This window comes from Mustela nigripes, chromosome 14 (genome assembly GCF_022355385.1).
Source record: "Mustela nigripes isolate SB6536 chromosome 14, MUSNIG.SB6536, whole genome shotgun sequence".
Taxonomy (NCBI): domain Eukaryota; kingdom Metazoa; phylum Chordata; class Mammalia; order Carnivora; family Mustelidae; genus Mustela; species Mustela nigripes.
The window spans coordinates 24,719,375-24,745,924 of record NC_081570.1 but is presented as its reverse complement, the minus strand read 5'-3'; the positions used below and the strand labels follow the sequence as shown (position 1 = coordinate 24,745,924).

General features: G+C 53.2%; 1 protein-coding gene and 1 pseudogene across 3 annotated transcripts; both read right to left on the bottom strand.

Annotated features, from left to right (window-relative positions):
- On the bottom strand, positions 1–1,047 carry LOC132002157 (uncharacterized; annotated as a pseudogene).
- On the bottom strand, positions 1–25,882 carry ZNF362 (zinc finger protein 362). 3 transcript variants are annotated; one of them, XM_059377176.1, is made up of 9 exons: positions 25,757–25,882; positions 21,037–21,142; positions 20,196–20,259; positions 19,765–20,011; positions 16,396–16,717; positions 15,414–15,638; positions 5,746–5,824; positions 5,439–5,597; positions 1–1,800 (listed from the first exon to the last, which is right to left on the bottom strand). In XM_059377176.1, exons 3-9 carry the CDS (start codon positions 20,256–20,258, stop codon positions 1,684–1,686), a joined length of 1,212 nt encoding a protein of 403 aa, XP_059233159.1. In that variant the 5' UTR covers position 20,259; positions 21,037–21,142; positions 25,757–25,882; the 3' UTR covers positions 1–1,683. The 3 variants fall into 3 exon arrangements, with proteins under 3 accessions (XP_059233159.1, XP_059233158.1, XP_059233157.1); XM_059377175.1 differs by lacking the exon at positions 21,037–21,142; XM_059377174.1 differs by lacking the exons at positions 21,037–21,142; positions 25,757–25,882 and adding an exon at positions 23,281–23,444.
- Between the last annotated feature and the right edge of the window lie 668 nt (positions 25,883–26,550).

The window sequence follows — 26,550 nt, the reverse complement described above, 5'->3', positions numbered from 1 at the left end:
CCGGGTGCGGGTACAGTTTATTCTTCACAACAGAGAAATACAAAGAGCAGAGGGTTTGGAATTCCTTTGTTTCTTGCCCCGTTTAGTGTCTTCCCCCACATTCGATTTTTATTTTGCTCCCCACCCCCTTTCTTAAATCAAATGCAAACTTGTTTCCTGAAGCACTGAGGGGCACCTGCCCTTGCCTCCCTGCCACCAAGATGCAGACTGAGAAGCCAACAGACTGTTTTCTCTTTTTTAATAAGGTAACTAGTTCTAAATATGGTGGCCTGGAGGTCCCATAGAAAAAAGCAAATGGGGTGTTAACAGTATGTATAACAGCGTATTTACAGGGTAGTAACATGCGGACAAAAAGCTACAATACTGAGTTATCAGACGACGCAAGTCAAACAAGGGGGCAGAGAACCCCGTGGGGGGAAAAAAAACCCAGGAAACGTTAAACTGGTAAATCAATGGCGAGTTAAGGCTTAAAAAGTGTATAAAAATAACACAGTTAATATTCAAAACGGAACTCCAGATACAGAATATATAGATGAGTTTCTGTCTAGTTTTCTTTTTTTTTTCCCCGGGGGATGAAGGGGGGCTTCTCCGGGCTCTGTACATAGTTCCTATTTACACGGACACGCATGGCTTTCAGATTGGGGTGTGTCTGTGGGGGCTGAGGGCAGGGTCTGCTCCTGGGACCCTCCTCCCCGAGGATCCCTTCCCTGCTGAGGGGCCTAGGGCCTGGACTGGGGATTCCCCCTCCGTAACAGGGAAGACAAATAACCCCTCCCTGGGCACTGCCCCATCTGGAGGAAATTCTGGAGGGGGGTGGTCCTAAGCCCAGGCCCACTCCCTCCCCACCCCCCTGCCCACAGTCTGGGTTGGTGGGAGAGGTAGCCAATAGGTTTCCTGGCCAGCACCGAGGTAGACTGGGGTGGTCTTCAGGGCAGTGGAGGGCCGGGTCTTACCCAGCCCACCCTCACCCCATTTCCCTGGGCCTGCGCCCAGCCCAGCCCAACGCTGCACCCTTTGGTCCTGCAGATCTCCCGGCCCCTCTCTCATTTTGCCTCCTGAAGCTTGGGCAGCGTTGGGAGCTGCCGCATCCCTCTGCTCAGTAATGCCCAGGGCGTAGCTCGAGAGGTGTGAGTGGGGCACCCAGGGGTGAGTGGCTCACTCCAGCTGCCTCCTGTCCCCTCCCACCTGAGGGTCCCCTTTGCAGTCCAGAAACCCAGGCCTGAGCCTTCCCTCAAGACCTGAGGCTGTGGCAAGAGAAGGTCCCACGTTGCCCTCTGGTTCTCTGTGTCCATCTGTCCGATTCTTTTAATTTCTCGGTCTTAGCAGCACCAACTTCTTGGCCAATAAATATCTTTTTTGTTATTTCCAAAACAAACTTAAAAAAAAAAAAAAAAACAGTGAAGCAAGTGGAGGGTGGGGAACAAAAAGAAACCCAACAGAGAGGTTCAAAGTGCTCTGAGATCGTCTTTGGATGCCACCAAAACAGTCCAGAATCTTGCAGTTGGCCTGGCCGCCCCCAGAGCTGGACCGGGCAGGGCTTCTGCAGCCCAGGCTTTCTGGAAGGTCAGGAAGGTCATGAGAGAGCTCGGCTGTTCCTGGAGGGCCCCTGGAGGAAGTTGGGGCCTGGTGCTGCCTGGGTCTGTGTCTGCCAGTGGGCAGGGTGGGGCGGCGCCTTGGGTCGGCTCAGATGAGGGAGATTCGCACCGGGATGCCGGGGGACTCCGTCCTCTGGGGCGAGTGGTGGCTCACCAGGTGCTCCACCACCGTGTGTTTGGACATGTGCTTCATCAGGTAGGTCTCCTGTGGGCAGGAGTGAGATTCACAACATATGACCAACCAACCATGGGCAAGACACGCAGGGGAGGCTGCAGTTCCCACAAGTGGCCACTGGAGGGCTCCTTGCTGGGGGAGGGGGCCAGTTCCTGGTGAGCAGTCCCCATGGCTCTAGGGCATCAGACGGGCACTGGGCATGAGTTCTAGTGATGCAGCATCGTCACCCGGTGTGGATGCTGGTACCTTTCCCAGACTCTGAGCCTACTCTGAGCCTGGAAAACTGCCTGGTACCAGGGTTATCCCTCAGTAGTGCCCACCCAGACTTTCCTAGGGCCAAGCCAACAGGCAGTAGTGGGGTATGCAGCAGGGATCAAGCATGGCTGCCCCCTTCTGGCCGGCGCTCCAGCAAGGTGGAAGCAGCAGGAGCCCTTGGTCTGAGCTGGCTTCTGCCATCTCTTAGCAGTGGAACCTCAGACATATCACCTCCAGTGTCCAAACCAGTTTCCTCCTCCTGAAGACACAACCTTTAAGGGTTGCTTTGGTGGACAGAGCTCCCAGCATGCAGTACGGGTTGAGGGGACTTCTCCTTCCCCGGTCTCTACACTGCATTCCGGGTGGTGGTGGGAGTCCCTGCCACTGCAGCAACCCCCCCGCCCCCACAACTTGATGCTCCCTAGAGACGCAGCTGGACCTGATGGGACTAGTGACTTGCGGAAGCATAAATGGGGCATGCTCAGCTCGTCCCTTGAGTGGCCCCACAGGCTCTGCTAAGTCTGACCTGAGGCACCTACGGCTGGGTGGGTGAGGTGACCCAAAGGCTCACCTGCAGGCCCAGAGGCCCTCACACTTAGCTGGGAGGAGGCAGAGCACCCAGGGAGCCACTACTCGCCCCCCAGGCCCCAGGCTCAAATGTCACTTGGCTCAGAATCTGGTACAGGAAGCCCTCAAACGTGGCGGCAATGTGCTATCAACACCAGAGAGAAGCCATCAGCAATGTCCAAAGCAGGAAACCACTTGTCAATGAATACTTTGCAAAGGACAGAAAGGCCTGAGTTGGGGTACAGGGTGTGGGGATCAACAGATTAAGAGATATACTGATTGGGTGCAAGGTAGGGCTCTTATTTGCATCTTGATTACAAAATCAAATTGTAAGTAAATTAAATTCTGGCCTTCCGGAAACAAAAATGTGAACGCCGACTGGGGATCTGATGATCTCAAGGACTTAACGGTGAGTTGTAAAGATATTGTGGGTATGTTCAAAAAGAGGAGTCTTGGGGCGCCTGAGTGGCTCAGTGGGTTGAGCCTCTGCCTTCGGCTCAGGTCATGGTCTCAGTGTCCTGGGATCGAGTCCCGCATCGGGCTCTCTGCTCAGCGGGGAGCCTGCTTCCTCCTCTCTCTCTCTGCCTGCCTCTCTGCCTACTTGTGATCTCTCTCTGTCAAATAAATAAATAAAATCTCTAAAAAATAAATAAATAAATAAATAAATAAATGTGATTCCATCAACTTGGAGCAACATCATGTTGGTAGTATTCACCCTGACTAGCAAATTTAAAAAAAAAAAAAAAAAAGAGGAGTCTTTGTGTTTAGAGACACAGTGAACATTTTCAGATAAACACTATAATGTCTATTTTACCTCAAAAAATAGGGATATGGGTGAGGCAAGACTGGTTGATGGTTCTGGGGGCTAATGGGAACATGAAGGTTCGCTACTCTAAAATAAGTTAAAGTAGCTGAAAATTCAGTCCATTAAAGTTTTTGTTTTGTTTTGTTTGTTTTGTTTTAAATAAAAGGTACCTTGGGATGCCTAGCTGGCTCAGTCAGTGGAGCCTGTGACTCTTGATCATGGGGTCATGAGTTCAAGCCCCACCCTGGGCATGGAGCCTACTTTAAAAGATAAGTCAACTTACTTTAATTAAAAACAAAAATAAATTTAAAATAAAGGTAAGTATGCTTGTTCTAGAGAGTCCAGTCAGGCCCAGTTCAGGATGGGGCCTAGGGACACCCCCTACCCCCAGAGTTCAGACGGACTCCATCTAGAGCTACAGCCTGTAAATGCCAGCAGCTCTTCCCCTCGAGGCAGGTGTGAGGACGTGGATGTGGAGAACTTGAGGCCAACACCAACCAAAGGTCAGCCAGCTGAGTGGGGCTCCTAGGTCTCTGTGGTGCCCCACCTCGCCCCTTGGGACCCTTTCCCCGCAGGTTCTGCCCTCTTTCACCTCTCCTCTGCCCTTTGAACTCCAGGGAAGGAGCAGTGTGAGGAACCCAGCACCCAGCAAACTGCAGGCCAGGCTAGCACCTAACATACTCCTAACACCCCAGGTGTGGCCCCTGCCTGCCTGTCAGTGACCTTTCAAAATACCCTCCCAGGCAGTCCCCGTCCCCCAGTGTCTTCCACTCCACCTGGCACATATCTAAACTCACTAACAGGGCCCACCACAGCCTTGTGTGACCTAATTTCCTTTCAGTTCCTGGAACGCGCCATGTTTGTTCCACCTCAGGGTCTTTGCATTCACCTTTCCCTGCTTGGAGGGTTCTTACCCTCCTTACCCTTCAGGGCTCCAATGAAATGTGACCCCCTCAGCCGGCCTACCCAGACCAGTGTCCCCTTCCCAAATCCATTCCAGCCTCCCTTCTGCTTCGTTAACCTGTCGTCCTTCAGACCGGTGGTTCTCCACCAGAGGCAGCTGACCCCTGTCCCAGGACATCTGGCAACTTCTGGAGGCACTTTGGGTTGTGAGAGCTTGGCGAGGGGCTTACTGGGGAGCAGGGGCCAAGGACGTTGCTAACATCCTACAACTCACCGGACAGCCCCCCAGCAGAAAGCGACCCTGCCCACAGGTTACCATGCACTGAGGCTGACAGACTCCTCAGGGCTGTTACCACAACCTGTCATTTTGTGTTTATTTGGTGGTTACTTGTTTAATATCTGTTTCCAGCAATAGTCTCCAACCTCCCTGGGGACACAGAATGAGTCTGTTGGATTCATCCCCATGCCCAAGCGCCTGGCACAAATGTTCACTAAACACTGAGTGAATAAATAATGGCGTTAGCGGACATTTATTGGACACAGACTGGGCCGGCCAACAGCCCTGTGAGGTAAGAACAGTTACCTCGTCCACTTCACAGATAGGAAACAGGCTCAGTGATCCCGTGTGGGTTTACCTGGGGCTCTGCTAACCAGGATATTTCATTAACTGAACACATACACCCCAGTGACGGGCCAAGCTCCTCTCATGGGTGCTGAAAGGCCTCTGTTCGGGGAAATTCCCACCCAGGACAGGGGGCTGGATGAGGTGATCTACTGTTCAGGCCTTTCCTGAGGTGAGGTGGATCCAGGCCGGGCCACTGTGCCTCCTTGTGGCCACAATGGGGGTCGCAGCTTCCCCAGTGGCGAGGCCCCTCCCCCTCCTGGCTCTGGAGAGCAGGGTTCCTGGCCCCCCACCACTGCCTTGAGTGTTCCGGGGACCTGGAGGAAACCACGCCTGGGAAAGCCAGGCTAAAGGCCCAGGCGGCTAGCAGCTCGGCCCAGGGCAGCCAAAAACAGAGCTGGGAAGCCGAAGTCCTGGCTTGGCCACTCATTGTGATCTGGTGGAGTCCCGTCCCCTCTGTGGGCCTCAGTTTCCCTGCCTGGTAAGTGGGGAGAATCAGGGAGCCCAGGCACTCACCGAGGTGTAGGCCCGCCCGCACATGCTGCAGCAGTAGGCCTTGGCGTGCTTGATGGCGTGGGCCGAGAGGTGGATCTGCAGGGAGGCGGAGTCTGAGTAGGCCCGGTAGCAGTTGGGACACTTGTAGGGCTTGTCCTTGTTGTGCTGGCGCTGGTGAGACTGTGGGGAGCACAGTGGGGGGTCAGGAGCTAGGCCCCCTGGAGTGGGGAAGGGGGGCTGTCCAGTCCCACCCCCTTCTGCGGCTCCCTATGGGAGGGGGTGGGCGGCTGAGCATCTGCAGGTAAGAGGCAAGCGGATGGGCACTCACCTGGAGGTTGGAGAGCTGAGTGAAAGCCTTTTCGCAGCCAGGGTGTGGGCACTTGTAGGGTCTGTCGCCTGTGTGGATTCTGCAATGGGAAACCTAGTGAGGCACAGTCCCTGACCGATAACCCGGCCAGCTCCAGCCCCCAAGGCCTTGGAGGGCCTGCACTATATATCCGGTCCCCAAGCCTCCCAGTCTCCCCTCCCCACACTCTCCAGAGAGCACCAGGCAAGAGCTGCCACTTCTCCTTCGACCTCTGGTCTCCCAGTCTGCCAGTGTGTGACCAGAGCCCTCCTGCTCCCCACAGGTCCCTGCCGAACCCAACCCACCACCTGCACCCACTCAGACACCCCGCCCAACCCTCCAGCTAAATAGCGGCCACTTGCTCTGACCACTCTGCTCCCTCCTCTTCTTCAAAACCCACCTGCAGACCACTGTTGCCAAGAACACAAACCCACAGCTTTGCCAGGAACTTCCCTGTCCACCCTGCCTCCTCCCCCCAGAAGGAAGCCTCTCTCTCTCTCTCTCTGGCGCCCAGTTTCTGCCTCATGCCCTGTCTCCACATCAGAGACATGTCTGTGTAATGGCAACCTGGTCACTCCAGCTACTGAGAGAATGCGGGACAGGGAGGCCCTGCAGTTCAGCCCCTCTGTCCCCTCCCACTCCTGGGTTCTCTCATCCTGGCTCCACCATCTATCTACTAGCTCAGTGACCATGGGTGGGTGGGTGGGTGGGGGAAATCACTGAGCCTCAGTTTGCCCATCTGCAAAATGGGCATCAAAATAAGCTCTCACTTCACTTGTGAAGCTAATGTTAGGTAACACACGCTAAGGGGCTTCGCGGAGTGTTGGCACAAAGTCGGCACTCACGAAACACCTGCGATGTTTATCCCACAGGGCACCCGTGTGCCAGGCATCACGCTCGGCACTTGGAATGAACAACACAGACAAAACCATTGCCTTGTGGAAACAAACAACAAACACGAACCGAGTAAATCCCATGCAGAATATCCTAAGTGCAGTGAGAAGAAAAATATAAGGTGGGCTGGGGCACGAATGCCCTGGGCGGAAAGGTATGTGCAATTTTAAACAGGGTGGTCAGGGCGGTCCTCCCTGAGAGGGTGACTCCAGAGTGATGACTTCAGGGCCGATGGCTGTATTTTCTGTTCAGGTCTGTGGTGTGGCTCATGCTCGTCTGACAGGCCAGGTGAGGACAGACGGAGCTGGGCCCAGATGAGGTGCCCACGTCGGGGAGCCCCGTCCTCCACGCAAGCCCCCCCCCCCCTTCGGCCTGCGCTTGTCTTCCGTCACCTGTTCTGGCAAATCCTCTCTGCCAAGCAGGGGTGCAGCGGAAGGCTGGCTGGCCTGAACCTTGTTGGTCTCCTTTGCCTCTGAGCGTGGGGTGGAGGGAGAAGCCGGCCCCGGCCACTCAGTTTCGGTTCCTTCCCCTAACGCCCTGGCTCACCCCGCTGACTGGGCTGCTCTGGCCGACAACACACTCCTCAAACAAACTAAGGTCCCTGGAACAGCAGACCTCCTGCTGGACAGGCTGGAATAAAGACCCCTCCCCGCCACCAGGAAGTCACTGGCTGCCGGCTATGAACACGGGTAGAGTCCAGATTCCCGAGTGTGTCATTCAAGGCCCTTCGCCAGGGGCTCTGGGCTCCCCTCCCTGCTCCTCCGCACCCTCCATCCTGCTCGGAGATCCATTTCTCATCGGACAACCCTGCCTGACTGATGATCCTGCCCGCCACAGCTGGGCCCCCACTGCACCCTGGGCAGGGGAGGCTGCCCCACCTGTCTCCTCTCCCAGCCGGGGAGCCGAGGGCAAGCCCAGGGCCCAGGCTCAGGTGCAAGGCCAGGGCCCGGCCACAGGCTGCTCTGACACCTGCCAAGGGGAGCTGGGCTGGCCTGGCGTTGAGAGCCCGTATTCTACCCGCACGTTTCTGGGGACATCACCCCAGCCACAGCACCCTGTCTCTACAACACAGGACCTTCACGGCCATCTGGAGTGACTCCGCCTGAGGCCACAACCCCCTCCATTTCATTCCATTCTCATTCCCCTCCAGGGCTGGGGAATTCATTCAGCTGAGGTTGGGTACCAGGGGAGACTGAGGGACCCCCAGACATGCACTGATTTTGCTTTAAACCCCCCCAGTACCCACTGGGCCTCTCCCCTGCCACCCTCAGCCCCCGCCCCTGTTGGCCTCCCTGCAAGCTCTGCTAGCTTCCAAGCTCCTTCCTTGACCCAGGCTATCCCCTCTTCCAGGCACACTTTTCCCTCAGTGAACACCCAGCAAAAACCCACACTCCTGTTCTCAGCATAAAAGCCCCTTGATTGGGCAGCCTTTCCTGACCCCCTGGACCAGGCCTGGCCCTTGCAGGCCCTCTCAAGCCCCCAAGCAGGGATACTGATTCTGTCCCCATCTGATCCCTGTTTCCTGGGCTGCCTCCTGAGAGCAGGTGCTCCCCGGGTCCCGTTCACCATCATCACGCCAGGGCCCGGCGTGGCCGAAGAGGACCCAATACAGAGTCGCGGACTGAAAGAAGGAAAGAGTTCTTTCTCTGTGAGGTCAGTCGTCTGCTCAATGTAACCAACGCGCTCCACACCGCACAAGCATTTGTTGACTGTCTGACCGAGCACCCTCCAAAGGACTCTAGGTCCTTCCTCAGGGACCAGCCAAGCCCTCCTGAATGGGAAACTGCCCTTCGGCCTCATCCAGTCCAAGTGTCATGGCTCCCTGGCCTCCTCCCTAGACTCCCAGCCTCAGCCTCTCCCCTCCTGGCCTCCGCCATAGCAGCAGCACGGGGATCTGACCTTGCCAGGACCCTGCCTGGCAACCTCCACGGTCTTTCCCTTTTCCAGGACAGAGTCCAAACCCTGTGCCCCGGCATTCAAGGCCTTGGTTTCTAAAGCCTCCCCCTCCACCACTGCTCTCCCCGACACGGCATCCTTCCAACTTCCCCACAATGGGCATGCCTCCCCCAGGATGCCTCCGAGCCTTTGCTCATGCTGCTGTTCCTGTCCCTAGGGAGGGCTATGGACCCTTCAACGCATGACCCAGATGGTCCTCCCCAACGGCCCCCATGTACTTCACTCTTTCACATTAGTTTCCACATCCACCAGCCTCCCAGGTCACAGTGGGGTTCCTCTGGGCCAGAGCCTGCCTGTGACCACCGATCCGCCCTTGTGTGTGCCCCCCAGCACTGGGCTGGCTCCGAAGGGGCATCAGGGACTGCCAGCTGGGTGAATGGGGGGTTGGGCTGCATGCTCCCAGTGAAACAGCCCCAAAGCCCTTCTGTCCCTGAGCTGCAAGTTAGGACCAAGCCCTCAATTCCCACATCAGAGTCCTGTCCCTGCAGAGCATCTTCTCAGCAGGGGAGCACCCAGCCCAGGCTCCCAAAAGTGCAGTGAAGGGGAGCTCACCACGGACCCCAGGGAACACAGGAAAGCCAAGTTGAAATTGGGGCCCCTGGACTACCCCAGAGACTTGCCCTGCAATGCCCAGCACCCTTGCCCAGCCAAGCTTCTCCTGTAGCCTGACCGCCGCAGCCCCTTCCTCCCTCTGAGGCGCAGGCTCCTGGGGGGTCTGGGCTCGAACCTCACTTCCACCTCCTTTTTGTGGAGTGACCTTGGGAAAGTGACTCAGCCTCCCCGAGCCCAGTGCCCTCAGCCCGAAAACGGAGATAAGGATCGAAAGGACTGGAAGGATTCAGTGACCTATTCTAAAGATTTCTAAGATACTTTCATAGTGATAGCTTTTTAATACATTCCTTTCTAATTAAGACAACTGATGAAAATCGACAAAGAATTTATTCAATGTTTACATAAAATCACTGAAGATTCCTTAGTTCTCATCTGTTCTTTCATTTTGCAGGTAATAAACAGCACCCCAGGGCGACTGACCTCAGGCGCACTGTGCTTGGTAACTCACACAAGGGCAGGTTCGGAGACAACCTTCCTCAAGATGACCCACGCCCTGTGGCATTTTTCAGATTGGCTGTCTCTTACTTAAAAACACAAAGTCACATTCGTGTGGGCAGACTCTATGGGGTACGGAATCACCTTCTGCAAGGCCAGGTGCCGAGGAGCCTTTGACAAGGACTGGTGGTTGTTAGGAGTTTATTACCACAACTGTCATCGGACTTGAGGAAGCCAAACGACACCTCCCCGCGCCCCCGGCATCGGGCCACATGTACACAACGTACATGTCACAGAGCCAAGAGAAGAAAAGCAAACGTGAGAAACAGTCTGCAGCCTGAGTAAGCAAATCCAGCCGCCCGAGCTGAAGTCTAGCTCTGTAACCCGCTGACAAACGGGCGCCATCCCTGCCATCCCCTCGTGTCGCGACACTGCAGAGCTGTGATCTCACACGTGTGCTAGCGGCTGCCGTATGTGGGACATGTGCTGTTTTCGCACGACCACCAGACTCACTACAGAGGTCTGCTCGCTTCCTTTTGAAACACATGGGGTCTTTATTATTTACCAAGCTAACCCTGAACTCTGGACTTCTGGAACACTTTGCCCATCCCCCACTTTTCTTTACTTGCTGTGTCTTCCTTTCCCAGAAGGAGGTCCCAGCAGGAGCTCCAGCTCCTCTGAACAACGTTACCCCCAAAATGCTCCCAGGCCCGTCTTTCTCAACAACCAGAGTAATCTTGCACAACCCGTTTCTATGTCCATTTCTATTACAAGACCAGGGCTGGGTCAGCCTTGGACATGATCAGCCTTGGACATGACCTTCTTTTATTCCCGTCATTACTGGCAGTCACCTTTGGATGATGGATTTGACTGGTTCTCCATGGAGGAGCGAAAAGCAGGAAGGAGTCTCTGTGGAATGGGCTAAAAAAGGAACTTGGAATCTGGATGCTTCTTTATGCTTGGCTTTTTCTGTTTGTTTGTCTAATGGATTCTGGGGCTTCTGGGCATTTGGGACACCCACCTCTTTGTCACTGGGTTAGGACACATTGGTTTAATTATAGGTGCCCCTGTCTACTGACTAATAATTTGTCTCTAATGTTAACAGGACCCTCTTACGTGGCTTGTTTGGTTTCCCACCATTACGCACTCAAATCACTCGGCGGGGGGGGGGGGGGGGGGAGTGTGTCCTAAAGAACAAAGAGCAAAACCCTGGATCAGGAAACATTGGCAAAATACCCTCCTTCATGAGCCTGTTAATTTTTTATTGCTGTTCTGGTCATGGTTTTGATTAATATTTTAGAACTAAAGTTTACTTCTGAAAAAAACAAGGATTATTTTTTTCCTAAGATTTTATTTATTCGTGTGAGAGAGAGAGCACAAACAGGGCGAGGGGCAGAGGAAGAAGCAGACTCCCCAGAGAGCAGGAAGCCCGATGCAGGGCTCGATCCCAGGACCCTGCACACTTAATCAACTGAGCCACCCAGGTGCCCCAAAACTAGGATTCTTCATACTTATCACTACTTGCTACCGTGTTTATTTTCTACCAGACCGATGCTCAGATCTCGCCTAGGCTATCAACTTTGTGCCCTTAACCTTCTCCAACCCAGGCCCCACATCAGAATAATAAAGTTATCAAAGTATCTTTTACACCCAAACGCTCTTGGATTTTCTAGATGGCCACCATTGCTTTATAAGAAGAGTGATGCTCCAAATAACCGAGTCTTTTGTATTTTCTGTATTTCTAATTAGGAAAAACACTAGAATGAGAGCTGTCCTATGAAGATACAAGTTTAAGAACATTGGCAATCAAAAGAAGAGACACTCAGAGGAGGGCCTGGGTGGCTCAGTCCGTTAAGTGTCCAACTCTTGATCTTGGCTCGGGTCATCATCTCAAGGTTGTGAGACCGAGCCCCACGTCGGGCTCCAAGCTGGGCATGGAGTAGGGTGTGGGATTTTCTCTCTTCCTCTCTCTCTGCCCCTCTCCTGCCCTCCCTCTCTTAAAAAAAAAAAAAGAAGAGATAACTCAATCTCCGTGTATTCATTTATATTTTATGTGTACATATATATACACAAAAAACACATTTATATTACATGTGATTATATGTAATTTATATACAAATATATAATATATCATATACAATTATATATGCTATATAATATATGTTATTTGTGTACCTTTTTAAAAAAATTCTTTTTTTTTAAGATTTTTTTTTTTTTTAAGATTTTATTATTTAATTGACTGAGAGAGAGAGAGAGACAGCTAGAGAGGGAACACAAGCGGGGGGAGTGGGAGAGGGAGAAGCAGGCATCCTGCTGAGCACGGAGCCTGATGTGGGGCTTGTTCCCTCATGACCTGAGCTGAAGGCAGACGCTTAACTACTGAGCGACCCAGGTGCCCCTAAAAAATATTTCATTTATTCGTCAGAGAAAAAGAAAGAACACAAGCAGGGGAGAGGAGTGACAGGCAGAGGGAGAAGCAGGCTCCCTGCTGAGCAAGGAGACCCTATGGGACTCAATCCTAAGACAGTGGGATCATGACCTGAGCTGAAAGCAAACACTTAACCAACTGAGCCACCTAGCGGTCCCAATTTGTGCACTTTTTTAAAGTGAAGACCAAAAAACCCAGTAATTTATTTTCATGTACAATAAAAATCAAAAAGAAATGTCCTTAAAAAAGTGTTTTCTTCATTTAACTAGACTTCTCAATTAGCCATAGTCCTAACATATGCTTTATGAGATAATTAAAGAGCAAAGATGGGTCAATATCCTTGCTACCCAAAATATGTTCCTAATCTGAAAAAATGGATCATGCATTCTATCTTAATAGAAGACTCCATTCTCCTCCATTCTGACATTGATTGTTACAATAAATGTTTATTGTTACAATAAAGGGACCAGTCATTCCGGCTAATCTGCAGTTCCCAGTCCCACCTGCCTAGAGGCCTCTCCTTCCGGTCAGAAGTGGAGTCTTCTGAAGAAGACATCAAGAGATTATGGCCTCAGTAGAGGGCTGTAGCACACGCACTTGGCTCTCTAGGCTCCAGAGAACAGATGAATGGGCACAGCCTCCAGCCATGCTGATACCATCACCTTGACCAAACACTGCCCGAGGCCAAGGCAGGATCAGAGTCTGCAGTCCAGAAGCAGACAACCTGGCAAAGCAGATGGACCACCCAAGATCAGCAGGACGGGTACTATGACTTCGAGCTGAATGAAAGTGATTTAAGTGGGGTTCATTCCTATTTCTGAAAGGCGATACGAGAAGACCCTTTTCTTCTTTGATCTATACCTCTAACCCTTGATTTGGGAGGTTATATTTGAACCAGGAATAAAATATTCCTTCAGTGGTGCCTTTTTAACTAATCCTTCAGAATTCTGGGGGAGGAGGGAAACCATAAAAATTTAACATTAGATATAAACTCATGACTTATCAAGGAAATTTTAAAATAATAGTTCTACTGGGGCGCCTGGACGGCTCAGTCAGATAAATGTCCAACTCTTTGATTTCGGCTCAGGCCATGATCTTGGGGTCATGGGCCCCACCTCAGGCTGTGCGCTCAGCGACGAGTCTGCTTGTCTGCTTGAGGATTCTTTCTCCCTCTGCCCCTCCCTCCCCTACCTCCATACTCTTTCCCTCTCTCTAAAATAAATCAATAAATCTCTAAAAAAAATAATAATAAAATAAAATAACAGTTCTGTTGAAAACAGCATGTTATAGGCCCCAAACTATAAAACTGCTCAGAATAATTGCCCACAGTGTCTTCCCTGGGACCACTTTCTCTTCATGGCCATTAGTTCGGTATGCAAGGTCAGTAAGAATCTATCCTCCTTCCCAACAGGATATAATTGGGTAAATCAAATTTGTAACCATGACCGTGCCAGAAATGTCACATTTAATGACAAATTTCATTATATTAGGCATGAGAAGCCTGAGAGTAAAACACATGGACCGTCCTTCCCATGTGGGATGTGGCCTCCCCGGGAAGCTGCCCAGGATGTGCTTCCTGGCTTGCGGATTCCCATCCAGCATTTAAGGTTACAGAAAAAGTTACTCCTATCAGCCCAAAACACTGACAAACGGGGATTCTGCAAAAGGAAGTCACCCCTATCGTTACCGGCTGTACAGGCACTACCCGACAAGGCTGACGAGCATGGTTCGAGGTTTCTGATCTTAGATTATTATCTAAGACCCCCACCTGTATGCTCACCCTAAGAAATTTTTTCACACCCACCGATTCAAATAATGACCCAGAGGTTCCACGAAGCCTCCTGACAGAAGTTAGCTCTAAAGCCTTGGCATCATATGCTCTGATCTTAACAGCCATACACTCAGCGAGACTTTGCTTATTAATCATCACCTCGTTACAATGGCCTGTGTCCAGAAAACTGACCAAACTTTTAAAAAAATCAATCAATCAGTAATGACAAACATGAGAAAATTACCAGGACAAACCACTGTGGTCCAATCCTTATGCCTTAGGAGGCACAGGAGCAGCAGGAACGGACAGAGGCCTCGTCCTGCTGGCACTCCCCCGTTGCTATCTTACTACCAAACCTACACAGTACACGTTCAAGTCCAAGAACTAGACCAACAAGGCGTTTCTGAGCCCCGTGATAAAGCCTACAAAGACAGCGGACATAGCCGAATAAATCACAACAGTAACGACAATTTTAAAAAACGCTAAAAGCAAAAATGAGGGTCTGTCTCGCATCAGAGCCCCAAAGAGAGAAAACTTGATCACTTCCTTCAAATTACAAGCTCTGTAGCAAAACCTACTGCACCCCTGACTTTCCCAAACTGGTACTGGCCAACACACAGCAACGCCTGCAGATATACATGATCGTCGTTGGGGGCGGGGGCAGGGAGGGCTGTGTTCCTTCCCCTCTGAGGAGCTGAACTACTGTAATCGTGGTAACCTTTGGTTTGCTTCTTTAAATACCTGTGGTATTTTTATTTGGCAAGTGGCGAGTCAGCCTTTCTGATGTCTATACTCCCCTGCAAAAATCTGTCTTTTGTTAAAGCATTTGTGTTTCTGAATCTCTCTTTCACGCACTCCACTAGATAGAATGCCTATTCTATAGGGATTTTTGAAAAAACAGGGATTTTTGTGTTTTGTTCATTGCTGTGTTCCCAGCACCTAGAACCATGCCTGTCTTGGAGCTGAGGCTCTGTAAATATTTGTTAAACGGATGAATCATATGTTCTATAAAAGACAGTTCTACTTGTGCCACAGATATCCCACAAACGCCCAGATGCTTATTACGTGCCACACGCTGGGGATATGGGGCCAAGCCCTCGTCTTCAAGAGCTCCCAATATATTTTAGGTGGCAGACAGAGAATGTGACACATACAAGGCAGCCTGCCACTGATCTGATGGGGACGCACGGGGCCTGTGGGCCCCAGGAGGACTTCCGGGAGGAAGCTGAAAGGAGAGATGGCTAGGAGAGGGCCAGAGAAACAAGATAAAGAAGAGGGAGAGTGTTTTAGGCAAAGGACACAGCAGATGAGAAACGGGGGGAAGGGTGGCACAGTAGTGACAGCAGAGGCCAGTGAGGTCTACAAAGGTCCTATCATCAAAGGCCTCAAATGCCAAGTAAAGGAGTTTGGTCTTGACTGCCGGGGCAGTGGGCACCTAGAGCAAGCAGGTCTTCGCCCCTCCCACACCAGGTCCATGCACCCAGCACATGAGCCGAGACTGACTGCCGGGGGCAAGGGGGTTGGTGGGAGGGCAGCAGCAGGCAGGCCCCTTACCTGGTGTGCTGCTGGAGGTGGGAGAGCTGTCGGAAGGACTTATCACAGTAGGAGCAGTGGTAGGGCTTCACGCCCAGGTGAATGCGCAAGTGCTGGGCCAGGTAGGAGGCGTTGGCAAAGGACTTGGAGCAGTGCGGGCACTTGTGGGGCTTGGCCTCGGTGTGCGACTTGGAGTGAATCTGCATCTCAGACTTGGTGAAAAAGGTCAGCGGGCACACCTTACACCTGCGGGGCAAGAGGCACTTTCACACCTGGGAAGACCCCCACCCTCTGTCCGGAAGCACAGGGGGCCTCCCGCACCCATAGACCTTGTGCCCCGCACAGCGAGGAGCCCCGGGGGCACAGGCCCACCAGGGAAAGTCAGGGGGCAGGCTCCCAGCCTGGAAAACCTCCCATCTAGAGGCCAAGGCTCTTCCCAAGGGGGACTCTAGTCACAGCAGCAGGGGACTGCTTGACATTTCCCAGAGGAGAGAGGCCCAGCAATCTTGAGGAGGTATGCCCGGGGCCACAGTCCTTAACACTCAAGAGTAAGTTCTCCTCCTAGGTGCCCATCAGAAGCATCTGGGGAGCTTTCAAAAAGGGCTGACTGGCCCTCGGCATGTTCCCCACCCACCCCTGACAAATTAAATCAGAATTTCTGGAGGTCCGTTCCTGGGATTGGCATTTTCGGAGCGCTCCCCAGATGATTCTAACTCGAGGGCTGAGGACACTGCTTGCAGGGAGGACGAATGGATTCCCGCTGCTGCAGGCTGCGGTGAGCTGGGCCCCCAGCAGCCCCGCATAAGCAGGGGGAGGACCGCCCCACCCACCTGTGAAGGGGCTGAGGTTGGGGCTTGGCAGAGAACCCCGCTCCTCAGGACCTGGCACCCACCCGCCCTCAGCCCCTGGGGTCCCCTTCCAGCCCCAGCTGTTGGGCTCCAAGGGCAGCCCCCCAAGCCCATGGTGGACCCCTTGGTGGACCCCTTTCCACCAAGACCCCCACCTGTATGTCTTGCCCTCCTTGGCAGTCTCGCCCGAGGCCAGGATGGGGTAGGGAACTACGAGGACAGGCGGCCCCCCTGGGTTCTCTGCCTTGATCTTTTTGCGGCCGCGCTCGGACTTAGGGGGGCCAAGCAGGCCGTGGCCCTGGATTGTCTTGATGGAGTCCAGGAGGGGGGGGCTGGTGATCCCTGAGATGAGGGTGGGGGACGAGGCGATGAGGCGGCTCTGGCTGGTGGTGGTGGGTGTGGACGGGGTGCTGGTACCCGTGCCCGCACTCGACTCCGACGTGCTCACAGCCGGGGTTCGGGAGGAGAGCCCCAGACCTGCAGAAGACATGGAGGGGAGGCAGCTGCAGAGGCCTTTCCAAGCCTCCCCTTCCCTTTGTAAATTACCCGGGGTAACTACATGAGAGGCCCATGTATGTATAAGAGGCCTGACACACCGAAGAACTAAATTGGTTTGGTAACAGAGGCACTTTGGAAATACTCCAAACCACAGGAAAAAAGCACAAAGATGTTCACTACTGTGTTATTTGCAATAGCAAAAAACTAGAGGAACTGAAATATGGAACATTAGGGAAGGGGTCCATACATCGTGATCAGTCTTCTCCACTGAACATTAACTGCCGACTAAAAAATTATGCTTGTAAAACAAAACACACACACACAAAACAAACAAAAAAAACCAGCACAGGTATGCATAGAAAAAGTAAGCAGGAGAAGAAGATATACCTAAAGTAATGTGGATAGTACAGCTAGAAGTAATTTTTTTAAAGCATTTCGACTTAACTGTACTTTGATTCTTTGACAACGTACTTAAAAAAAAAAAAACTTTTGTAATATAGGGGCGCCTGGCTGGCTCAGTTGGAGGGGCAGTGTTTGACCCTTGATCTCGGGGTTGTGGGTTCAAGCTCCACTTGGGTGTTGAGATTATTGAAAATAAATGAAAGCCTTTACAAAAGGGAAAAGGAAACAAAAATAAAATAAACTTTTGTAATAAAAGTCATTCTTTTAAAAACGAGGCGACTAGAAACGTTTACAGTATCAGGTGAAGCCAACAAAAAGCTGAAAATGGTACCTTTCATGTGACTAAAAGAAGACTTCTTTTAAAAAAAAACCAAAAATCTCACCATTGAGAAAGGTAAGATCCAGAGATGGACAAGCATTCATGTCCGCCGCTGCATTTATAACCATCAATGGAGGGCTGACTGGCAGAAGCCATTAATACGTCAAATGTACATGACTTCTGACGAAGCAACGTGGCTTCTAGAAATTGCCCATAAAGAAATATCTGCCCCCGAGCACAAGATCTGTGTATACGGACCTTCTGTACAACCAAACTGGACACAACCCGTTTGTCCTCAGCAGGGGCATTGTAAAGAGATGTGGTCCATCTTCACTATGAAGGACTGAGCAGCCACAAAAACAAGAAAGGTTCTGTGCAGTGATGGAGAGAGAACGCCCAAATGTGCCGTCATCAGGAGAAAAAAAGCAAATCGCAGACGGTAGGAACCCATCTATTTAAAAAAACCCACACACACCTAAGCTTCCTAAGTAGGTAACAGGCAATACAGATGTGTGCATTAATGCACAGAAATAGCTCTGAGAAGACACACCCAACTAAATTTATGTCTAAATTGTGGTTCGCTCTAGGGAGAAAAGAATTTTCTGGTAAAAGGAGATTTTCATACTGCGTCTAGCTGCTTCTATATTATTTGAATTTTTACCTGGTGAATTCATCCATTTTTTAGATCTGTGATTAAAGGATAAAACAAAATAAATTATAATGAAAACGCTAACAATAGTAGGACGAAAGCTAATTTTCTCTCTTTTCAGCTTGTCTGCAATCTTTACATTTTCTATAAGGACTACAAATTACCCTTATAATCAAAAAAAGCATTAAAAATGCTCACGGTAGAATGGTTGAGTAGGAAAAGTGAGTTGAAGTCATGGGTATAGCCCTACTACAAGCTCAGCAAAACACACACACGTATATTAAAAAATAAACAAAAAAGGTGGAAAAGGAAGGAAATGAACCAAAAGGCTTTCCTTAACTGCTGGGTTAGGAGCTGGGGATTATTAGTGCGTTTTTTCCCTTAGTTTCTCTTTTTTTTCCCCCCAAATTTCCCTTAATATGCTTATATTACTTTTTTAATATTACTTTTATAATGAAAAAAATAAATTTAATAAAATCATAATAAGGGGGGGATGTGCAGAGTGTGGCTGGGGCCTCAGGGAGGCTCACTGGGTCCCATAATTCCTGGGCGTCTCTGAGAGAAGCGGGGAATGAGGAGAAAGGCAGAGGCGCCCGACCAAAGGCAGGGGTGAGCCAGAGGAGGAACAAAGGCCCGGCTGCCGTGGCCTCCAGAGAAAGCCTGTCCACCAGGCTCTGAGGTAGACGTCAGGCAGCCCCGGCCTCGTGACACCCCTCAGGACTGAGCTCACCTCCTTCTCTACCCCGTGCTTCCTCCTGTGATTCCTGCCCCCCGACCGTGCCTGGGCTCTTCCCTCAGGTCTTCCCTCTCTTTACCCCTGCGGCCAGCCCAGCACCGAGCCCTGTCCATTCCCCTCCACAACTCTCAGATCTGTCCCCTTCTCCCCGTGCCCACTGCCACTGCCTGATCCAGGCCACCACTCTCCTACAGATCTCCCTGACTCCTTCCCTCTCCCAGCAAGCCAGTCCCCCACCTGGCACCCAGACCCAGCTTTCTAACCCGAATCTGAGCAATTCCCTCCCCTACTTAAAAATCTTCAATGGCTCTGCACTGCCCGAGGGTCAAGTCCAAACTGCCCAGCCTGGCCCACGGGGCCCTTCACATCTGGTCTGCTTCCTCTCTAGAGACCAGCTAAAGCCAAGGGTCATTAACACCCGGGCTCGAACCACACTGCCTGCCTCTGCCTCCTACTGACCCTGCAACTCTGCCTCGGTTTCCTCATCTGTTAAGTGGAGACCTCATGGTGAGAACTGAATGGTTGTTTCCTAAGTCAAATACGGTGGAGTGTTCAACCTAATACTGTCAGTGCCCACCGCACAGGCTGCTGGGAGTAGTAAGTGACCACTGCTGGGCACACACAGGCGCTCACCTGGAACCTGCTGCCATATTACCAGCATAAACACCATCCTCATCATGGTTTGGCCCTCCCACCCTGGCTGACCTTCTGCTTCCCACCCACACACCCGCTTAGCATATGCTGTTCCCTCCTCCTGATCCACTTCCCTCATGAACAGCCAACCTTTCCCCGCACACCGGCCCCTTCCCTCACCCACAAGTCTGGTCAGGGCTCTTGTGTGGATTTAGGGGGCGGGGGTCCTCCCAGGACAAGCGCCCCTCCCCCTGGCCTTCGCCCCGCCCCCTCCCAGCCCGCCTTACCTGTGACGGTGCTGGTGGCCGGGCGCGCGTGCAGCGCCACGTCGGGCTGCGGCACAGCCTGCGGGTGCAGCCCCGGCACCTGCTGCAGCTTGGGCAGCGACATGACGGCCTGGCTGCTCTCGGCCGGGGCCGGCGGCACCAGCAGCGGCTGCTGCGAGGAGGCCGACGTGGGCGGCAGGTGGGGCGGCCGGATCTTCTCCGCCATCAGCTGCTCCTTGATCTTGTTAATCAGGACCAGGTTGTCTAGCTGTGGGCGGGAGAGGAGACGCCCTGAGGGGGCTGGGGCGGCATCCGGGCCCCTTCCCCAGGCCGCGGGTCCCCCGCGAGCCGGGAGCCTCGACACCCACCCCACAGGCCAGACCGAAGCCCCAGGCAAAGCAGAGCGGCTCCGAGAGGGGTTGGGCCGCCAGAGGACGACGCGCTCGTCTTACCTGGCTGGGCATGGTGGGAGGAGGGGGCCAGAAGTAGGGGTTGTTAAATCGAGGCTCGGCCATCCTGCGGGGAGAGAGCGACTGTCACGGGGACCCTCCCCACCCGCCTGGGGCGAGCTCCCATCAGCCATGCCCACTGAAGTCTGGCCCAGTGTCTGGGACCCCCACCCTCGTGGGACACTCACCCTGCAGCAGGGCAGGCCCCCTCCCAGGCCCAGGCAACCACGTCCCTAGGCTGAAAAGTCAAGAATTCAGTGTCTCCCTCCGTGGGCCCCAGAGGGCAAAGGTCAGAGACAGACCAGCTATGCTCCCAGTCCCCCCATCACCCTGATGCCGTGGACCAATTCCCATCCCCCGAAAGGGCCCAAGGCTGTAGAGCCCACCCCATGGACCCATGGATTTCACACAGAAGCCCCCACCCCACCCCACCCCCACTCCTGCCAGACAGAGACACACAGGGGAGTCTTGGAGCAACTTTGTAAACGGCCACAGAACAGAGGCAACTGCCCAACCCAGATCCTGGCCCTTCTGACCGCTGTTCCCTTGAGGGCAGACATCTTCATCAGAACAAGAGGGTAGCCTGGGTCATCAGATATGGCCACTCTGAAGGGCAATCTGGTACTATGGTTACAGAGACCCAAGTGATTACTGCCCTTTGACCCCAAAAATTGTTACCTCTGGAAAGCTGCCTCTAAGAAAAACACGCATGGACATGTGCAACATTTTACCTACAAGGATGTGTCAGCACACTCTGCTAAAGGAGCGACTTGGGGAGGCCTACAGCTAGGACAGTTTGGGGCTCTTCACTAGAATTACGTGACAGTCTACTGATGACCCTCACCTCTCCAAGTTCCATGGCAGGCCCGGGCAATTAGGCCATTCAACCAGGGCAGCGTGAAGGATGGGCCTTCAGAGCTATTTTACTCTTCCAGAAGGTTCCAATCTTCCTGCAACCCGAGAGTAAGTCAAGAAGTGACTTACAGGGATACCTGGGTGGCTCAGCCAGTTAAGCCTCTACCTTTGGCTCAGGTCATGATCCCCGAGTCCTGGGCTTAAGTCCCGCATGGGGCTCCTTGCTCAGCGGGGAGCCTGCTTCTCCCTCTCCCTGCTTTGCCTGCCACTCCCCCTGCTTGTGCGCGTGCTCTCTCTCTCTGATAAATAAACAAAATCTTTTAAAAAAAAAAAAAAAAAGAAAAGTGACTTACAGGACCATTCTGAACCAACCTGTTCTCCACCAAAATTCTCCTATCGCTCTCTCCCTAAACAGAAATTACTAGCCTCAAGACCTACCAGTATTGGTGCTTAAGTGAAACTGTTTATTTTGACAGGAAAGGCCAAAGTGAAGTGCCTTCGACTTCTTTTCCTGGTCCTAGAAGCCCAAGGAGCTCCTAGTGGAATTGCAGGCAGAGGGTTTTAGGAGAAAACTCTCAATACAATCTAATCTCAACACTCTTAATAAAGACTTTTGATACAGATTACCCTTATAATCTTTACTTGAGAAATAGGCACAGGAGGTATTATTATGCCATTTTATAAGTGAAGAAACTGAGGCTTGGAGAGAGGGGGAAGGACCCGTCCAAGACGACAGGGCTGGGTGCCAGAGTCAAACTAGAAATCGGATTTGCTCAAGGCTTTTCCTCTGCGGAATTTGCTTTGCAAACCCCAGTCCCTGGTTGAGCCAATAAACCACATGCAAATGGCTGGATACCTACACAAAACCATCTCTGCCTTTCCCTCCCAGCCTGGGGGCCGCTTGAGGTCTGAGCCTGGCCAGGCTGAGGGTCAGACAGCCCCTGGCCTCTAAGGGCTCTCCTGCTCCCTCTACCCACAGACATCAAGCTGCCCTTCCCTTACAGCCCAACGCTAAATAAGCCCTTCCTGCCTAGAGTTCTCCCTGACTGTTCCAGACCCCTTTCTCAGAAAGACCTCAACACCATAATGACAGGGAGGAGGCTGCCACTTATCAGCTGCCTCCCTTGTGCCAGGCACATCAACACTCAAAGACAGGTACTCTCGTCATCCCATTTTATAACTGAAACTCAAGTTCAGAGAGGTAGAGTGACTTGGTCAAGGTCACACGGCATGGAAGCAGAGCTGAGATCCCTGCTCTAATCTGCCTAACTCCAAAGTCCAGCTGATTGGTCCCTTAGCTGTTCAGGGGAAAGGCAAGGCATCCTGACCGCAGGCTCGTGAACATGCCTTGTCTTAGGATACAAAGGGCACTGCCCGGGGGGCAGGCATCCACTCATCCAGCAGCCTCAGGACCTGCTGTCCACCAGGGAAAGTGTGAAGGGAACGAAGCTGGAAAGCCAGGGAGAAGAGACTCCAGGCTGGGGGGAAAGGAAGCCGGGAACTGGATACACCTGTCTCACCCATCTCAGTATCCCCGGCAGCCACGCCGAGAGGTGACCCACAACATGAGTTGCATGACAGAGTGAATAAATGAAGGAATGATCATCAGAATTCAGGACAACCACACACAATGTGGCAGTTTACACAGCTCTTCTGTGTCCACTGGCATTCTCCCCAGAGCCCCCAGGAAGCAGGGAATAGTTTCACCCCCATTTTGCAGAGGGAAGCACTCTGCTCCAGGCCACAAGGATAGGGGAGACCAAAGGGAGCACTGCACTGCGATGCTGAGCCTCAGCTCTCAGAGACTCAGGGCTCCTCATCTGTGAAATGGGGTGAAACAGGCCACTCTGCCTCAGGCCTGACCCAGCCCAGGGCTCTGCCTACTGCTCCAGCTGTTCCTCAGAGTTCTGCGGAGGCTACCCTCTCTTCCTCCTCTTCAGCTCAATGCCAAGTTCAGGCTTCCCAAAGGCCCAGCCCGGTCAGGGAGATACCGGGAAGGTGGCCAGCCTAGGGTCCCATGGCTGGGGTCAAGCATCCTCTCTGCCACTCGTCAGGCCCCTGGGCGGGCAGGGATGGCCCCTCGCCCCGGCTGGACAAACAGGCTCACAGAAGCCAATGGTCTGCCCTGGGCCACTTAACCTGATCCCCACGGTCTCCGCCTAATTTCTCCAAGTCCTTCTCTGGCTGGTCGCAATTTCATGATTCAGTCTGTGCCCCTGGCCTTGGCACATACCTCCTGTGCGTCAAAGGTGAGGAAGGTGGGCGGGGGTTGACCATTTGTTGGGTGTCAGGCCCACTGCCAGGTACAGCTCAGGAGGATCTGCAGGGAGGCTCCCAGCCAGCCCGTGGGGTGGGGGGCCCCTTGGGCAACCTGGGGGCCTGCACGACGTGACGGGCCATCGCCAGAGGTGAAGCTGCTCCGACCTTGTCAGAAAGGAGGGGTCTGAAGCAGGAGACTGGTCAGGTGTGTGTTTGGGACAGGTGGACAGGGCAGGAGGCCACAGCCCGAGCAGAGGCGCGGATGTGTGCAAGTACGAGGCAGGTTTGGGTCCATGAGCCCGTCACCTTCAGGCACCAAAAAGAGAGCCAGAGAGGGGAGGTAGTGAGGGACTGGCCAGCCAGCAGGGTGCTAAAGGCCTGCCAAAGGGCTGGGCCGGAATGCTGGTGGGGAGAAGGCATCAGAAGCTCTGGAGTCAAGGGGGACTGAGGTCAAAGGGAGCAGCAGCCTGAGGGCCAGGCCGAGGCAGGGGCGGAGGAGCAAAGTGGGCTGTGCCTGTAAGGTCCTGCGGGGACAGGCAGGACAGGCTGCTGGCTGGGCGGGATGTGTCCACTGGTCTTCAAGCCCCCGAGGGAAGGCGAGACTGCTGTGAGCCGAGAGACACACAGCCCGGACGCTCACGGTGGGGCAAGCGCACTACCGTTTCGTTTTTCTTGCTCCACAAGGTGAAGAAAGTCAGAAAGGTGGATGAACGAAACACCTAGTGCTGCTTCTGAAAACGGTGGGCCCATCCACCATCCGCCCATCCATTCGCTCTGGATACATTCTCTGGGCCGTACGGGGTTGAGAGCTGGGGGACCTGAGGCAAAAGGGGGCACCCTGCTGTCCAGGAGCTCCCAGCTAAGTGGAGGAAACAGACTTGTGGCCCACAAGCTTCTGCATGAAAGAACTTTCGCCTGAGCCCTGCTACATGCCACCGAGGACCCTCCAGACCACCTCCTCATGGCCTCGTGCTGCCTGGACCCTCCGTGAAACTGTGACCCTGGCTCCTTATCTCGGTGTCTCTCAGAACTCCCCCCCCCCCCCCACCCAAGCTACGCTCCTGTGTCCCACCCACCTCATCCGTGGCTGGCCCACCCGCTCTAGGACTCTAAATACAGTCCAAGTCCCAAGTCCCCGCCCTCAGACGGAGCCTGTCCCTGGAGCTCCAGGCCCACCTTCCAGCTACCTCCCTTTGCCTGTCTGGTGGGCCGCTTGGACTCAGCAAGCCTAAGCTGCACTGGGTCTTCCCCCAAGACATGTGCCCCCTGGAGCCATTCCTGACTGTGAGTGGGTACCCCTATCTGCCAGATGCTCCTGCCACAGACACACGTGTCCCTATACCTCCCAACCCTCCCTGCCCAGCTCAGATCCACCACCAGCCACTGCCCCGGGACTGGATTTCCAAATTCTCCCTCAAATCCACCCACTCCTCTCCACGAGTCCTAGCTATGATCACCTCACCTGGACCATGGAACAGACTGCTTTGTTTAGAGCCCAATGCACCTGGGTTCAAATCTCGGCTCCAACTCACCAGCTGTGTGATCTGGGGCAAATCAGTTGCTCCTGCCCCCCAAGTTAAGGGATGAGCAACCCAGAGCCAGGGGCCTGTCCCAGGATGGAGAAAAGGATCAGGGGGACTTCCCAGTGGAGGTGATGCCTGCTTTGGGTCTTAAAGGATGAGCGGGAGTGAGCCAGGCAACAAAGGAGGGGGGAGCATGGCTGGCACAAGCAGGAGCCTGAGCAAAGGCCTAGAGGTGAGAAGCGACACGCCGTGTGCAAGGAGCTAAGCGTTCCCGTGTGGACTGGGAGAGGGGACATGGGGCTGGAGCCAGCAGCCAGGGAAAGCTGACAACATCCTAGGCCTGGAGTCTGGACTCAAAGCGGTGGGTGATGGGGCAGAATCTGTGGTTTAGAAAGACTCCACTGACTAATGAGTGTGGACAGGACCGGAGAGACCAGGGGAAGAGGCAGCAGACACCCATTAGGAGGCCCCTGGAGAAGGGGACGGAGGGGAGAGGGGAGGACCTGAGCTGGGACTCGGAGGAAAGTGATCAAAGAGGCCTGGCTATCCAGTTGGAGCTGGAGGCCAAGGAAGCATGCATCTCACCCCCACCCCACCCCCCGCACCGTGTGGCCCAGGAGGACCTCGGAATCCCCCCGCAGACACAGTCACAGGAACATGCAGACGGCCCCACACTCAGACACACGTGACAGACACAGACTTATGGTCCCAAACATGGACAGATGGGGACACAGAGCAGGAACCCACAGCCACCAGGACACAGAGTCACAGGTGGGCGCTGTTGCAGGAGGGTGAGTCCTCAGGGACAGACCCAGAAGGAAGCAGGGAGGGCACGTGAGGAAGTTGGGATGAACATAATGCCTTAGTCCCCCCCAAAGAACAAACCCCTCATTGACAGATTTCAACCTGGAATCACAGGCTCCTTACCTAGAGTGTCCTTTCCCACTTGGTGAACTTCTACTCATCCTTCAAGACCCAGCTCAAGTGTTCCCTCTTCTACGGAGCTTTCCCTGAACCCCCAGTCAGTCACTTCCTCTGTGTTCCCAACAGCACCTTGTATATGGGAATAACAATAACAATAATAATAAAATGGCAGCTACCGTCAATTTCAACACTCACTACGTGCCAGACACTGTGCTGAGTATGTCATATGCATCATGTCACTGAGTCTTTCCGATGCCCCTGTGAGATGTGCATTTAACAGAAGAGGAAACTGCAGCTCAGAGAGGTTGACCAACTTGCCCAAAGTCACACAGCTAGCAAGTAATGGAGTTAGGACGCCACCCAGATCTGGTGCAGCACTACAGGGCCATCACACCTGGTGTGGCTATCTGTTTCCCTGGGTGACTTCCCCGAGAGACTGTGAGTTCCTCACAGTTACAACTAGTGCTCGTTCACCTTTGCCATTCCAGCACCTAGCCCAACATGGTCTCAGAAACTCTCTGGAGAATAAAAAAATAAAATAATATCGACTCCCTTTTCTTGAGCACTCACAGCGGGCCAGGAACTGTCTAAGGCGATTTTACAGCCATTACTTTACTACTGCAATAGACCTATGATACATATGAGGAAACTGAGGCCCAGAGAGGTTAAGTAATGTGCTTGAGGTCCCAGAGCCAAGTCTAGATTTGAACCCAGATCTGCCCATGACCCTTTCCCAGGAAGATGGCCCGAGGGCAGCCTTGTAAGCTCCACGGAAGGGTACGAGAGGGGGCACCGAG

Coding starts and splice junctions, on each gene's coding strand:
- ZNF362 (XM_059377174.1), bottom strand. CDS start 23,324: ATGGTCAACCCCCGCCCACCTTCCTCACCTTTGACGCACAGGAG. Junction 20,260..23,280: donor TCACCTTTGACGCACAGGAG/GTATGTGCCAAG, acceptor CTCTCCCCGCAG/GATGGCCGAGCCTCGATTTA. Junction 1,801..5,438: donor GCGGGCGGGCCTACACCTCG/GTGAGTGCCTGG, acceptor TCCTGCCCACAG/GAGACCTACCTGATGAAGCA.